The sequence below is a fragment of the Eutrigla gurnardus genome (assembly GCF_963514095.1).
Source record: "Eutrigla gurnardus genome assembly, chromosome: 12".
Taxonomy (NCBI): Eukaryota; Metazoa; Chordata; class Actinopteri; order Perciformes; family Triglidae; genus Eutrigla; species Eutrigla gurnardus.
This window is the reverse complement of record NC_139926.1, coordinates 17,651,335-17,668,229: the sequence shown is the minus strand read 5'-3', so window position 1 is coordinate 17,668,229 and position 16,895 is coordinate 17,651,335. Positions and strand designations below refer to the sequence as shown.

General features: G+C 40.8%; 2 protein-coding genes across 2 annotated transcripts; both read right to left on the bottom strand.

Moving 5' to 3' along the window:
• Positions 1–4,155: 4,155 nt before the first annotated feature.
• Positions 4,156–9,666, bottom strand: cbsb (cystathionine beta-synthase b; the record flags this gene model as incomplete). The annotated part of the gene is made up of 14 exons (XM_084022098.1): positions 4,156–4,256; positions 4,757–4,841; positions 4,927–5,035; positions 5,146–5,280; positions 5,362–5,439; positions 6,012–6,117; positions 6,213–6,297; positions 6,400–6,513; positions 6,635–6,726; positions 6,827–7,031; positions 7,116–7,195; positions 7,300–7,434; positions 8,508–8,626; positions 9,359–9,666. The coding sequence occupies 14 exons, from the start codon at positions 9,664–9,666 to the stop codon at positions 4,156–4,158; spliced, it is 1,752 nt and encodes a 583-aa protein (XP_083878224.1).
• A 1,510-nt stretch (positions 9,667–11,176) lies between these two features.
• Positions 11,177–15,544, bottom strand: u2af1 (U2 small nuclear RNA auxiliary factor 1). Its single transcript, XM_084022695.1, has 8 exons — positions 15,461–15,544; positions 13,914–14,001; positions 12,952–13,018; positions 12,565–12,614; positions 12,256–12,354; positions 12,011–12,144; positions 11,644–11,736; positions 11,177–11,558 (listed from the first exon to the last, which is right to left on the bottom strand). The coding sequence occupies exons 1-8, from the start codon at positions 15,502–15,504 to the stop codon at positions 11,378–11,380; spliced, it is 756 nt and encodes a 251-aa protein (XP_083878821.1). The 5' UTR covers positions 15,505–15,544; the 3' UTR covers positions 11,177–11,377.
• Positions 15,545–16,895: the final 1,351 nt, after the last annotated feature.

Sequence of the window (16,895 nt, the reverse complement as noted above, 5' to 3'; positions counted from 1 at the left end):
TTGTACTAACCACCTTTTTTATGATGTAGGCTTCATGTTATTTTAACCTAATGAAAGATAGATTTTTTTTTTTTTTTTTTACAAATCTTTTTATTAGATTTTCCGTTCACATACAGCAATATATGACACCTGCAATGTTTCCCAGATAGTCTTGTTGAAAGTTTGTCTTACACACGATGTATGATGCAATACATTTTACTTAAGCCAGAACGGCTTCTATGGATGGTTAACCATTAGCCCTTCCCCCCCGCTGTCAAAAGAACAAAAAGAGAGAGAAAGAAAGAGAAAGAAAAAACATAACCACTACTGAAATTACAAATAAAATAGGAGAACTGAGAGTAAGTAGAATAAACTGGGGTGAATAGTAATTCTGTCTAAATACTCTATGAAGGGCTGCCGGGTTTTGTTGAAAATATTTCCCTGAGAATCTAACCTTCTCAAGTTTGATATGAGTTAGGACATGTTTCCACCTAAACAAATAGGGCCGTAAAGGCCAATACCCGGTGCTTTGTCACAGGGAGCAAAGGTGTTGTAAGTGGGGGGAACCAAACAGGGTCCATCAATATTATTAATATCAATAATGAAGTATATTCAAAACAAAACAGGTTGTTTTTTGGGGGGGAGGGGTCAGAGGATGTGTTTACATTGTGGTGTGTGTCGTGTGTCTATGGTTCAAAAGGTGTCCTCGCATGTAAGCGGTGTTTGAACAGTGGTCAGCCAGCATTCGGGGTCAGGCTCAGCGGTTTCCCAGACTATGTGGACTGAAGAGAGGAATGAGTAAGAAAGACCACGATGGAAAATGCAGGAGGAAGAGATAAAAAAAATAAAAAAGAGCTACATGGTGGAAGTGAACGTGGTGTTTTCTAAAGACAGAGAGGCCTGTGTGAAGGGTCGGGGCTGTTTTGAACAAACTGAAAAACAAGCAAGCGTTTATAATCCTTGTTGTTGTTTTATGTCCACTGAACTACAACACACCATCTTACAGGGTTATGTTATCTCCCAGCCTAACAAATAGCTCAGCACAGAACAAACAAGTCATTTGGTAAATAATGAGCTTTGGAGGTGCTGGAAGCCAGATTCATAATTGTGGAAAGTAGCTTTACTGAAGACGTATACATAAGTACCATTTTGAGGTAGTTTACTAATTACTCTATTTTATGCTACTTCTACTCCACTACATTTGAGAGGTAAATATTTCACTAACTCAAGGTCTTTACCGTTCACACTCCTTGATTAGTATATTCAAAGCCTCGTGCCTGAGGCAAATAATTATCCTCTAATTTTGTAATTATTCTCAATAGCCAAAGGAAGCATTGAAAGGCCGAGAAGGAACTGGACGTGCGTCACCCTTATTTTCCAAACGCACCCTCTGTTTTCAATCGCCAGTCACACACTGGCGGCGATTGTGGCGCCTCGAATAACCTGTTGATTCTGAAAATGGTTTCATTCTCTCATTACGTCACGACGTAGCCAGATCCCACCAAACCAAACAGACCTGATCACAGAGCGAAGGAGGGAAACAATTATATTGTATTTATCTTTAACACATAACACATTAAATATGGTATAAACTCAGCAGGGCATTCTAGGTTATAGTGATTAAAAAAACAACAAGGGGAAACATCACATTCATTCACTATTTATTTTATCAAGAGAGCAGGACAGGAGAGAGGTACTATGACCTGACAGCTGAATACACTGTGTGTGTGTGTGTGTGTGTGTGTGTGTGTGTGTGTGTGTGTGTGTGTGTGTGTGTGTGTGTGTGTGTGTGTGTGTGTGTGTTCATGTGATCAGATAAAACGCCAGTATATTAATATCTTGATTGTTCAGTGAAATCAGCTCATTTGTGACCATATCAACACATTTATATTAATACTTTTACATTTCTTATTGGGAATTTTATGGATACTTTCAGTCCTGACTTGTTAAACTGGTTGGATAAACAATCAATCCATGAGAAGGGGTCATGAATAAACATTGTGCCACTTTAAAGAGTTGAAATGTGGTTCTGTGTTTGTAATCTATAGTGAATATCAGATTAAAAGAATGGCAAACATGAGATTTTTAATTGTCAATTTGCCAGTTATGCTTAAATCAACCCACAAGTGATTATTGTTGAGCGCAAGTTGAACACAAGTTCAGAAGCACATCTCATGTGACCCAGGGACATCACAAATCAAATGATAGTTTCCACAACAAAAGAGTAGCGCTCTGGTGTAGAAAGTGAGTTTCATGAAGCGTTCGCCTTCAGGCCTCAGACCGAGAAATACCATTATTACAGTGAGATAATAACTACAAAATTGTAATAAGGTGAAGCCATATTCTGGCTTTTACTGCTGTATTTGAGGTCTGTAGGGCCTTGAAAAGGTGAACAAATATGAGGATGCCACGGATGTTTGAGAGAAGATTGACAGGCAATAAATCTGAGAAGGCAAAGCAGGCAGACAGGAAAAACAACAGAACCAAGCAGGAACAAGAAATGAGGTGGGACCGCTATGAGTACAAGGGCAGCATGGGCGACTTCATGAACATGTACAAATATAGACACACCAAGTGTTTAATTAGAGGAAAAGAGGGCAGGTGACAATCAGGTGATTTGACAATGGCGGGAGCTAACTGAGGACTCCTGGTGGACAGGCAGGGAACTCATCCTGACCTCATGACCTGCTGATACTGTTGCATTTTCCATTGTGGTTTTGCTACTTTCAGTTAAAGTGGGTATAATGAAGATATGTCGGTGTGTTGCTGGGGACCCCATGTAGTGCAACATGGTGCAATTTGGCCTCATGGTGGTGATATAGCAACAAACTTTATGTTTTAGCCTGCAACCTTTGAACTGAACCAATCTGTTTGGGGGTTTTTTTCCTCCCACAAAGCTTCCACATTCTTCATTAAATCTGTGATCTCCGGACCGAGCCAGAACAATCTAGTTTGTGGGGTTTTGATGTTCCATACAGTTTTGCTAGCTGGCCCTCGAAATTTGCTCAAAATTAGCTGTCTGGGCAAGCCCCTTTTCCTATAGCCAACAAGTAATCATGTGGTCCGGTGCTCATCTAAAAATATCGATTACTGCAGATTTTTCCTGAATAATGCACTCAGGAGTCAGTCTTGCACTGATGACTGATAGAGACCGGCGTCATGCTGTTATGTCATCTCTGTATCAGATGACCACATACAGTCAAAGACATTATGTGTGGTCTATGACTTTCCATCAGCTGTTATATTGGTTGTGCTATATGACCTGTTAGCCTCTTTGGGGGCCTTGTTTTATAATGAAGTTGATGGTTACAGTTCCGAGTTCAGCACACTGTGATGTCGACAATCAGCATCATTGGAGCTGTTTACTAATTTGAAACGCTTTGCATTTTTCCAGGAATGACGATGGAATCAACAACTAATTCCTTAGAAAGAGGCACAGAAAGTCCCTCATGAAACGGCGTTATGAGAACTACTCAACAGTATAGAATGGAGAAACATTGATTTCATTGATGGAGGGGATTACTCAACAAGCAATGGTGCGTTTTTTGCGTTTTTGAGGGGTTGTTTTCATTCATACACTAAAAGTAACTAATCTAGTAGTTGAGGTGAAACTACTTCTTTGGAGCATGTGACTAGACATTAGACATTGTACCTTTAAGCCTTATCAAATCTCCATAAATTACAGAAGGATTATTTTTTTTCCCCTGTTTCCTTTGAGTCACCATAGCAACCAAACCAAAGTATCGAGTTATACTTGCTTTTACTGCCTGAAGGCAGCGTGGCCCTTTAAGTTCCACTGAACTCGATGTTCTCATGAGGAACTGAATATACTGTACAGTGCGTTTCAGTAGAGCTCTGTACTGCCAACGTGTCCTTGCAGGGTCAGGAGTGCCTCCCTGTGGTCTATTGAGACACTACATGTGGTGACAACTGGCCAAATGAGGACATGAGTCAGGGAACCAATTATCAGGGGTTTTTTTTTAAAGAAATAAAGATGATTAATATTGTATCTCAACATATTTACTTAAAAATCTCCTCCATGCTCCTTTTTACGAAATAAAAAGGTAAATTACTTTGTTGGAAACTCTTAATATTACATCCACTCCTCACTCCAAACAAAATAAAAATCTATGTGCAAATTTTTCATGTCAGCAGAGTCGCTGTGTCTGACAATGGTCAGTCCTTCCTCTCATGTGTGATAATGTAGTCGAGGAGGTCCATCGGCGTCACAACACCAAACACCATCTGCCTCTGACAGGTTGACCCATCAGGCTTATCTGGAGAGAGACAGACGGTCTTAGCAGACTCTGACATTACTAGCTAAACACAGATGAGCAGGATAAACTTAATTTGTAGTACATTTCTAAGGCTGTCTTGGTTTTTTTATTTGTTATGGAAAAACTTGCAAACATCTCTGTGGCTAACAAGCAAGTCACATGAAGAAAAAAAACTACCCCTCTGCTTCAAGCAATAGCTCAACATTTTGGGGAAAAAACCTTCTGGCATGGAGTTAGATAAAAGAAAATCATTACCACAATTAGCTTTTTCTGTTAAATATGACACAATATAAACCAGCAGCAGCTTTGAAGTGCCTATTTAAAGCACATTTAAAAATAAGATGTCCCACAGCGCAGGAAACGACAAGATTAAGATCATTTCACACCCAAATCAGCAGGTAATGTTTGTTGCATGTGATCCCTTCTCGTATATCCTCTAGTATCTTCAATTAAATGACTGTAAAAGGCCAAAAATGCTATTAAAAATGAAAGAATCTTACGCTGGGTCTGATCGTGCACAACCAGGGCGTAGTGGTCAGTTTCCAGGACATGGGACAGCCTCCCCAAGGTGTCTGTCAGGTGCACCTGCATGCAGGAGTGTAGACAATAAGACAAGCATGTAAATATTATAATTAAATGTCCACATCCTTACGTGTTTCTACTGACTGACCTGTTTGTAAAGCTTGGACAGCACCTTGCTGACAGCATCCGAGGGTTCAACTTTCCCGGCTGCCACGGAGGACAGAATGGATCTCAGAGTCACCGTCCCCTGGATCACACTGTGGAAAGTCACCCACAGCAAACAGCCCATCAACGGCTCGTTCCTTTATCAGCAATGACACAGCTGACAGTGATCTATATTGATGTAAATGGATCCGAGGTGATATACCCGGACTCATCGACGACGGGGGCCTGGTCGAACACTTTGTCCTTCAGGATGTTGATGGTTTTCTGGCAGGACATGGAAGGCAACACGGTGACGGGTGTCAACAGGTTCAGACTCCGGACGGTTATATACCACCACCTCAAGGAGAGAGAGAGAGAGTGAGATTGTTTATCACTTGAATCAGTGGCCCCATTGTACCCTCGTGGTTGACTTTCTCACCAGGGTTTGAGGTCCGTCGGCACCTCCAGGCTGAGGAAGCCCTTCTCACACATCCACTTGTCACTCAGGAACTTTGACCTGGAGGCAGCAGCGAGTTTAAACAGATATCCAAAGGGGTTCAGAGGTTACTCAGTTTATCTACACATCACTAGTTTTTCTGTCAGGCTTCACGTGACATTTGCAAAAGCTCTTTGCTGATGCCCACAAACAGGTTGTGGAGACTGTGTTTTGTGTATTAGTATACTACCAAACTAATGTAAAAGTACAGCCTCAAAGAGCCACTAAAATGGCTGTAGTTCACTAGTCACATCATTATAGCACAGAAGCTCCGGGTGAAAAAATAATATGGGAATAATAGCCTTAATCATAGGGTAATAAATTATAACTTTAAAAATGCATTTATATTGGAGAAGCAGCAATCTGTCAGTAGAAGTTGATGACACATATACAGGCACTGCAGAGGCAGATAAATGTTATGATCATATATCAGAGGTACACCAAGACACAGAAAGGATTCCATTGAGCCTCTGGGTAATACCATAGCATGGGACCAGTTATCAAGTGTAGTAGAATTAGCACCATGTAACTTGGCCGTTGAACACTTCTGGTGTAATAAAATACTATTAAGTCACAGTCCAAGAGTCTCTTACATGTAGTTGCGGACAGAGTCGGGCAGGATGACCACACAGCGCTGTCCTTCCTCAAGCTGCTGAGCCATCTTCACTGCTGCTGCCAGGGCTGATCCAGAGCTGCCACCTGCAGTAAAACAGGACATTTAATCAGGAAATGCGAGGGAACTAATAAACGCAAAGAAATCCACAATGTCAAGGTGGTTTGGTCAGTGAACACACCGCACAGAAGACCCTCCTCTCTGACCAGCTTGCGTGACATGGTGAACGTCTCCATATCAGTCGAGTTATACCACACGTCAACAAGCTGTGTAGATTTTCATGGGAGAGAGCGACAGACAAAAACAGACAATTAATCTTCCCGTGTGGAGAGCAAATCGCACACGTTAATGTACGCAAACACACTCACAGATTTGTCCAACACTGTGGGGATGAACTCGTCTCCTATGCCCTCCACTTCAGAGGTAGTCTTATTTGAGTTTGATCCAACCAGAACGGAGCCCTTGGGGTACACGCCGACTATCTGTAACAAGACATTCCATGCAATCTGACTTCTTTTTGCAACCAGAGGAGTCGCCCCCTGGTGGCCAGCAGAGAGAATGAACGTTTAAGGAACTTCCACTTTGGCTTCACTCTGGTCTTGCCTTGATATTGGGGCACCGCTCCTTCAACTTTCGAGCGAGACCAGTAAGAGTACCGCCTGTCCCGGCTCCAGCCACCAACATGTCCAACCTACCTGAAAGGAAAAACACATTTTCTTTTCTAATCTGCAAAGCTAAATTTAATGGCCAATACATAATGGTCTTCTGAAGGACTATAGATTAAGAGTGTAACACCATCACACTGCTCCAGTATCTCCTCGGCTGTGGTATCGTAGTGAGCCAGAGGGTTGCCGGGATTACGATACTGGTCGAGGATGTGCGAGTTGGGGATCTGGTTCTTTAGACGCCACGCCGTGACTATGTGAGACTCCAGTGAATCAAAAGCAGCAGGAGAAGGGGTGCGCACTATTTCTGCCCCCAGAGCCCTCAACACATCCACCTCAAAACACAAGACATAAGAGCAGATTGCAATTAGCCAAATGTCCTAATATGACTAGGTGTGATCATTGAAAGAGCTGCACACCTTCTCCATGCTCATCTTCCAAGGAATGACTATAATGCAGCGGTAACCTTTCACCGCAGCCGCCAGGGCGAGGCCGATACCTGCGGGCAACGAGAGGAGGAGGAGTTGCAACCTGCCAATTTTATGTTTACTTCCTGCTACCTTGCCTCATCTGACCTGCTGCTACCATTTTCTTCCCAGGTACCTGTGTTGCCAGAGGTGGGCTCGATTATTGTGTCTCCTGGTTTGAGGATCCCGGCTCTCTCAGCATCTTCCATCATCCGCAGGCCGATCCTGTCGTTCACGCTGCCTCCTGCATTGAAGAACTCGCACTTGGCCACTAAATAAAAAGCATTTTTTTATTTCAAGTGTGAAAGGATACATGTGATATATAACTTTTATTCTGCATTATTTTATTTTGAAATCCACCAACACTGTGTGAAAACATTGCTCGAATCAATATTTGATTAAAGAACAGAGCTGCCAATACAAGACAGCTGAGGAGATACTGTACTGAAACCAAACACATTTTTTATCTTTTAGATCCCGGCAGCATGGAGGTTGCAGATTGCAACCAACTGAAAGTTCAGTGTTTGCAGTGGAAACACAAAGGACGGCTCCATGAAGTTTCAGGTAATTAAACACAAATGAAAATAGACATAATAACAAAACAAAATCCCCCTAAATGCTACACAGGGTTCCTTTAATGTAGCACACACACATGAATATTTGCTGTGCTTTGTTCTGTTCGCCAAAAGAACAACAAGTCTTTAATTGAACCTCAGACAGTCACACAGCTGGCAAAATAAAAAGGCCACCAGCGACATGATACCTTAATGTTCCCTTCTTAACAGCATCTTCTTCTTGAGCAGAAAGCCGTATAAACGGCTCCTTCATAAGAGCTGAGGCAGCTGTTCCACGTGCAATTTGACACGTTTGTCTGCATGCCTCCTTCCCTGAAAGGAGTCTTTCTTAGCCGTGTACCCAAAAAACTGTTTACCAGGTAAGTGTCCGCTCTCTAATCTGCTGCTGAGCTACAATTACATCCAGCTAGCCAACTGCACACTGAAGTGTCCAGCAAGGAAAACTTTTCAGCAACTTTTCAGTAAGGAAAACAATAATGCTGTTGTTAGGAGTAACGATCGGCCTCTTCTGAAACAGGGAAAACAAAACTTGACCCCTGCAGTCCTGTTCATCTTCACCATGCCTTTTACACCTCTAGCTATCTGTATGCAGACAAGAGGTTGATAATAATTGTAAACATTCCTCTTACATTTGTGTGACTGTTATAGCACCAACTTTCAGGAAAGTTGGCCATATTTCTGCATTGCAATAGAGTATTATTAGATTACGATATTTTAAATTCACTTAGGTTAAGGATCTGAGTGCTTCTTCCACCATTGATTTACTCACAAATATCACACTTGAGTCCAAACTCCTTTGGGATTTTGTTCAGGCGAACCAGAGGTGTGTGTCCAATTTTCCCGAGGATGCTGGGGAGGATCCTGGGGGGGTTGCTGGGGGGGTTAGTGCTGTGATGGAGAATTACATCGTTTTATTCCACCGACCAACAGGTGGCAGGAAGTAAAGTCAAGAAACACATGAATACCCAAATATAGTCAAGGGGGTCCGCCCCCTACATATGCCCTACTTTGATGCTTTTTTAATACACTGTGTCCCCTTATTTACACAAGTCTTAATAATTGTGGGTACCACAAAAACAGCTGTTTGCTTTCCAGATTATGAATTGTGATGTCAAAAATATATGTAGTTGTTAGTCTAATATTAAGTAGAAACAGAATGCTTCCCAACGGTTACCTTCCTCAACCAAAGTTTGAAAAAAAGTTATTATATGTATTTATCTCAACATCTAGTTTACACTTCGACTTCACTACATCTCAGGGGTAAATGTTGTACATTTATCTGAAAACGTTTGCTACTTTACAGATTCAGATTAATCAAACAAAAATATAACCAAATAAAAAATTATGATTTTTTAGAACCAGAACCTTTGTTTAAAAAAATAAATAATAAAAACAACTTTGCCGTTAAAAGCAAGGTTGTCCTGGTCATGTGTTTTGCTCCTGATTCTTATCTTTGAGTCTTTTAATATTGAGCATCTGCAACTGTGTTGTTTGTAGTTTTTAGGAGGGGTAGGGGGCCTTTAAAAAGGCCTGGGGCCAAATCTCATCATTTGACCAAGCTTACACTTTAATTAAACAATAACCACCGGTTATTATTTTTTTCCTTAACATGACTCTCACCGTGCCGGGCTGCTATGAGGCGACTCAGAGAAAGGTGCACCCAGCCTCCAGGTACATCTGCTGGGCAAATCAGGACGGTTCCACTTCCACTGATCAGCAGTGGCTTCTCTGCTCTGCAGCTCACTCTCCCCACTTCCCTCATTATTGTGGGAGGATTCAACCCGAACCTTGAGACCACCAGTGACAGCATTCTGATCCACACTGGAAGACTCCTGACCCTGAGCGATATCTGCATTTATCAGGTTGGATGCGAGTGGGCTAAGAGGAGAGACCTCGGCCGAGCTTGTACCAACAGAAACAGACAGCATGGCTCACCTGCAGGGAGAAGGGGAGAGGCGTTAATGCACATTAAATATAAACCAAACTTTTCAAACTCCAATGAATAAACGGCACTCTTGTTCTGCTCGAACCTGCTAACGTTACATGGGCTGTACATTTGGAGGTCATTAGCCTCAGAATTAAAGCCACATAAAAAGTCAGCCATTAACAATTCTGGGGGGAAACTACCACTGAACAGAATCAATATGTTTATTTGTTTATTTGTTTGGTGTCATCCTGTAGGTAAGTGAACTTTGATCAAAAGACATTTAACACAGTAATTATTGTTGCTATCTTCGGACTGTTGAAGTTCAGTGGTCTTTGTTTCTGCACTGGGATCGTTATCTTCTGAAGCGTTCACTTCGTTCTAAATAAACGAGGCGATTATCTTGGTAATTAAACCCTCGTTTACTTGAGAGCTCATTTTATGCCCCTCTTGTTGCAACTGTAACCTGCAACCAGGTTTTGTCTCGAGTTACCACGTTGAATGCATCAGTCAATAAACTCATAACACTGTCTCCCAATGCCCCGAACCAAAGTAAAGCTGGACTTGGAGTTTTCTTTCATGAAATCAGCCCCCCCCCCCCCCCCCCCCACCCAAGTAAAATTGTGAGGTTTCTAATTCAAAAGTGACTTTTTTCCATGAGATAATAATCACATGAATCAAGAAAAACAGGGCACATTTTATTTCCCCCACACGTGATTGCATTTCGCTTCTGGAGTTATGAGAACTTAGAGTGTATTCAACAGGAGGGGAGAAAAAGTAGCAATTTAAAAAGCCTCAAAGACAACCATCATAATTGGTGCAATCCAAATTTATACATGAAATTTAGGAGGGGGGTTATGAAAGTGACTTCTGGTCCTGACCGGTTTTATTTTAAATGACGTACAGCGGGACATATAATAGTGGGAAAAGCACAGGCGTCGGTATGTCCCAGTAAGTCATGTGTGAGCCTGCACGTGTAATACCAGAAACTGAAGCAGCTAAATGGAATTCAGTCATCTTAATTATTCTTTCTACTGTAACGTAATTCATTAAAAGGCATTTGGGCTACATGTTTATCAGAGCCGTCACCACTATTTTACTGATTAATCATTTTTACAGAAAAATGCAGTTTTCAGTTTTAGATACATATAATATATACTGTATATATGATATTCATTCATAACGTAAATGCATTAAAGATGCATTAAAGAGCTGTACACTCACCTGTCGTGAGCTCAGTCATGAGCGAAACTGCACACCAACGGACAGACCGGATTAACCCACATCTACAAGACAACCTCAGGGCACCAAACTACTTTGTTCAGTCTCATTGTGTCAGGATTTCACAGTGACGCCAACGTGCACGCACACGGACACACACACAAGGAAAAGATTATGATAGCCTGAATTCAGAAACTTTGTTATGCTAATATGTAGAAACATACTTTAGCAATGTCCTCATGAGAGAAACGGATTTAGGCTAAATAATAAGAACGATTCAGGAGTCAGCCATGTTAAGTAAAAATGTTCAATTTAATGAGGTGAAAGTCATTTTCAGAAATCAAGAAAAAAACAGGTTCATCAATGCTGTCACAGCTTCAAAATCAGGTACCTTTCACTTAGTCTTACATCTGGAAGGTACAAACTTAAAAAAAAAAAAAAAAGACCGGGGATGGATACAGGGAGGGAAAGACAAGTAGTCATGGCTTTGTGGTTCAGAATCGTCCTGAACGCTCTCTGTCTCTGGAGCGACGTCTATCATGGTCACGGCCGCCTCCTCCACCGCCTCCACCACCACCGCCACCTCCGCCGCCGCCTCCTCCTCCTCCACCTCCCCGACCCCTGTCCCTTGAACGGGATCGTCTCTCTCTTGATCGAGACCTGGACCTGTGGCGGCTGTGGACGTGAAGGAGTTATTAAGAATTCTTGTAAAAACAACAACACCTGCGGGTTTGCAAAAAAGTAACCGATGTGTTTTTACCCCTTCCTTCGACGCCCATACAGCTCTCTCCTCAGTTCACGCGAAATGGGCTTCAGATGCATGAAGTTACAGAAGCCACCACGGGTGCATTCCCTGTGGAGAGGGAAAGACGGCGATGAGTGCTACAAACATATATTAAAACAATACATGAATTTATATACAAACGCTGTAGTGACAGAACATGTATGTTTTAAAAGGGTCATTGTTGCAATGGCACAGTCTGGCTCAAACCAGCAACAAATAAAAACAGTATGGATCTTCCGTGTGAATTAGTCCAACATGAATCTTAAAGACTGAATGGTTGAGTGTTTCAATGAGCATTTTTGTTTTTTTACAATCAAGTTCTGTTCTATGACGTAGCACTCACCCCATTTCATATTGGCGACAGCAGGCTTCTCTGAAGTCTGTGACAGGGGAGAGCTCAGCATGGATGGGCTGTCCATTAAACCACCGATTATTCAGGTCTATCACGGCCTTCTCAGCATCCTCTTCATAACGGAACTACGAAAAGGACCATCAAGAGACAGAGTGTAGTCAAAAGTACTGGATCCAAGCTTAAAAAAACACAGTACAGTAGTGGTAGCATATACAGCTTTTAGACCGGACACCCACCTTCACGTACACGTTCCCTACTAGGTGGTCCCCGAGGTTGTCACATACGTTCATCTCCTCCACCTCTCCGTACTTTTCTTCCATCTCTGTGAAGACCTCCTGCAATAGAAAAGTGTAACTGGCTGCTACGTCATATTTACCGGACAGATCTGAGAATGGTATCGATCTTTCCATCTAACTCTTCACGAGAAAGCAAATACACATGAAGCTTTATTTCCTCAAAAGAAGTTAAAGAAAACATATCGACTGCAAAGTGGTATGGTCAGGGTGTGAGGCAGAGCCGCACTACATGAGACATTCTGAACTTACCTCAAAAAACTCGTCATAGTGCTCCTGCATCTCCATGTCACTGATGGCACCTAGTGGTTGTAAAAAGTAATGATATTTAGGAAATCCAAAACAATTCAACATCAATATAATTTATTATTTCAGCAAATAATTCTGTGTTTAACCAGGGAACAGCTGTGACTCCTTTTGGGTTACCATTTATGTATTTTGTTTTAACCTTTATATGCACTATATAAAAACACAGCCTGGTTTTTCCAGAATCGGTTTGAAAACAAGTTTCAATAATGGGTCAACCTTTCAATAGTGACGGCTTTTACTAACATATGAGCAATTCATTAATAACTTTGGTTTCCCTTACACCTTAAGAATACTCCGCACATCTCTATAGATACGTATAGAAACACTTACAGGTGAGGCCATCAGCAGACTGAGCACTGTTCTGGGGGTTCCGGTAAATGTTCAGGAGGGCAATTGTCTGAAACACAAAAATGTTAATTATTGGGATGATTTGTTTTGATTATTGCTGTTTATTGAATCAGTACCTTGCCTAGAAAAGTGAGATGCCCTTTGCAACAAGACACTATCAAAGACACAATGGACTTTTCTTTACTTACAGTAAGGTACATACAAATAACCAGTGCCCGTTCAAACCCTGCCCATTCAGGAAAGTCTTGGCCTGTGGTGTTAAAGTTTGCAGCTTTTTCGAGAACCATTCATACAAACAACTTCACACTCAATACTGAGGTTCCTTCGCAATATATTCGCACTGCGAGTCCTCAGCAATCCACCTGATATGACACAGTTCCGTCACACGCCCATATCACGGTCACTCTCGGTCAGAAACACCGTAGGGTAGGCAACCCGGGCCTAAATCTACTGCTATAGATTATAATGATGTTTATATATGTAAGATATTGTATTATGTTACTAATCTGACTGATTGTACCCTGAAATAACCCACACAAAGCACCCAAAGAACTTTACAATATGTAAATAACCCACACAAAGCACCCAAAGAGCTTTAAAATATGTAACTCAACCATATACTAATTGCTGTATACTTTCTGTTTTTTTGAGGCTGACTTCTTGTACCTCTGCAATACATACATTTCCCATTGGGGAAAAGTTAAGAAAGGCACCGTTTGCCAATGACCCCAAGTAACTAAATTGGTCCCTGGAAAAAAACACAGAGGTTGTGGTTACTGAGTCAGAAACATCTGTGAAATACACTTAGCAGAGGGCATTTATAATTAGTGGGATATTGGCTGCTTGCTTTATGGAGTCTTCATATATGAAAAATATTGTTTTCCCACATCGATTTATCTGATGACACTTAAGATAAAAAAAAATAAAAAAAAGTACAATCTTACCTGGCTGAATGTCGGCTTATTGTGTAATCTGGAGCAGCGGTCGCCATGTCGGCAGGCACCAATTTTAAAATAAAATGAGCAATTGACCCTAGGGAAAAGAGAAAACAATGAAGATGAGATAAAAAATGTAATATTATGGAAACATGCAATCTGGTTTGTAGGCGGTCTATTGTTTTCCTCAAAGAGGACTACAATGAAAAATTGATTATAAAAATAGTTAGACAATTCATTTTTACTTCATCAAATAATTGTTTCAGGTATTTCAGTGTGCATCACATTTTATTTTATTTGAGCTAGGTTGAACTACAGCAAAAATTTATTTTCTGTAGATTAACAGAGGGAGAGATTAACAGAAACAGAGAGTGACCCAAATACAAATTAATGTTTCTTACAATATGATTGACTGTGATCCTTTGAAGAGGGGGTTCAACAATACCAATAAAAACAAACTGTCAGCTTAAGTTAAAAAAAAAAAAAAGAGGAAGAAGAAGGAAAAAAAAGACGAGGGCTTGTAGAAACAGCCTTTGGAATAAAGTAATGTTGAAGTATAAAAGTAGTAAGCAGATAACAACTATATGGGAATCACAAAATACAACTACCGGTATTCCCATTCATTAATGTCACTTTTAATGTACTTCCCAAAACGAAATGTTAAACAAATGTAAAAGTAAGGGTTGAAGGAACACCACCTAATTCTGCTATTGTATTTTCACAACCTAGAAATGTTTAATCCTTATTTTTGAATACGAGCTACTCTCCCTCAAAGCCAAAAATCAGAGAAGGAAGTCTATCTGGAGCTGCTCCATAGAAATGAATGGGGACCTCCAGTATATTTTCTTTTTATAATGAAATAAGTTTTATTCTATTGCAGTGTTCTCATCTCTAAGCAAAATGTGCTCCCTGGGTGCTCGCAGTGTCGATGTTAACCTCCTTCCCTATTTACTGTAAATGGAGCAGAACAGATGAAATCACAAATTTGAGTTTTAGCACTCTAGTTTCTTTATTTGGGAGAGTTGTTAATGTTTACTGATATGTTTTGGATTGCCTTAAACGACGAGGATAACATGTATGAATGTTTTAATTAGTTAAGATCCCCTTTAACGTGCTTAATATCAGCCTACTTGGTGACTAGCCGTGCATCTTTCACAGTAACAAAGGCTTCTATGGGTTTTATTAAGTGGCTACCGCTAGCTAATTCAATGGTTTACGGTAGTTAGTATGTTACTTTTATTAGTGCTTGACTAGTACGGTAATTTTATTTTAGTTGAGAAAAAGTAACACGGGGTTTATTTTTCTAAGCATCTGAGCATTGCTTAGCACCCAGATGTTGCATGGGCTCGCCATCGCGGCGCGGTATTTTACGAACGTTAACCTTAGCTAGCACGCTACCAGCTAGCTTAGCTGTTAGTTGCTAACGCCGGTGTAACGTGACCAGCTACAGACTGCACGCAAACGCCGTATATTATGTTACTTGTCGAAGCAGATTTGAGCTAAAGTAGATAACACAAATGGCGTATGAATCAACTAAATAAACGTAAATTACTTACTTATCTTTCTCAGTCCCAAAAATGGACGCCAGGTACTCTGCCATCTTGGCTCGCCTGTGCCGCTCAAGCTACAGCAACAAGGACAGGACTTCCGTCTTACCTCCTTCAGAATAAATATGAAATGTCTAGAACGTGTAGCTACTGACCAAATCAGTTGTTTTTCGTTGTTTTTGTTAATTGGGCACACATTGACAGTCTGATATAATCATCTTTGTTAAGCTCATATATATCGTACTAAAACATAATGTAGTCTAGGTTAACACTGTCTCTTCATAGTCTCTGGACGTGGTAGATTCAACTGTTTGGCTTAAGAGTTCATAGTTTGGTATATTAAAATACTGTTACTCTACTGTATCTTCATAATAAACTGAAATATAAATATTAATTGGTCAGCTTTTAAGTATAGCATATCGACTGTACAGGTCTTATGTAGAGGTATAGAGGTTCAAGAAATATCAGTAAATAATAGTCTTTATGTGGAGACGGTAGGTAAAGTGCAAAACTTTTTTCACGTCTTAAGATACGCGTTTACATTAGTACTTAGTAATGCCGCTTTTATTTTGAAGGCAAGACACACAAACCGGATATTTGTCAATGTCGGTCATTTCCGCCTCGATTGTGATTTTCGAAACAAGAGCAGCTTTCATACTGTACATTTACTAGTTGTGTAGCACGTGGAGCATCCTTAATAGCTATTTGACGGTTTCTTAAACCATGCAGTAAATTATAAGTTAAAAGTCTGCATTTTATGATGGGGATTTGAATTGGTCTGAGAGGTAATGTAATTATGTAACCTACCATCCCTTGTCTGCCAGGGGCCTGTTTCATAGGAGTGGCACCCAAACAGGGTCAGTGTTATATTCAGGACCATGAAGTGCCAGTTTGGTTTCATTGAGATACGTTTATTAGTCGACTTTACACTTTTGTGGATTTTATTTGAGAAAATGCAATCAAGAGTTAATTTACAAACAACATCATCACATCTACATACATTGGTGTGGCTAGCTGTTTGATAGGAGATTCACAGAAATTAAGCAGTACAAACCTATTAATCAATAAACTCAGGAATCGGGATCATGTATATCAAGGAAAACGAAGAGCTCGGTGATGGACAGACAGTGATTGTTTTGCAAAGAACAAGTGTCACTATTCTTTGAAGTCTGTAAGAATAAAATAGCCAACCACAGTATAGTACATTAATATAGTCTATAAGCACCACAACATACAGGCACAAAACACTTGGTATTGTAAAAAAAAGAGGCTTGATTACGAATGGGATAAAGGGTAACTGCCTGAGCGCTACACTCCTCGTTCCTCAGCCCCAGTGAGAGACGAGGAATGGAATTGGTGGGGTCCCTGCACAATGTTGAGATTGTGTAGAGGGGGTTGTGTCAAAATGCAGTTTAAATATAATATGTTATACATCATGCTTACA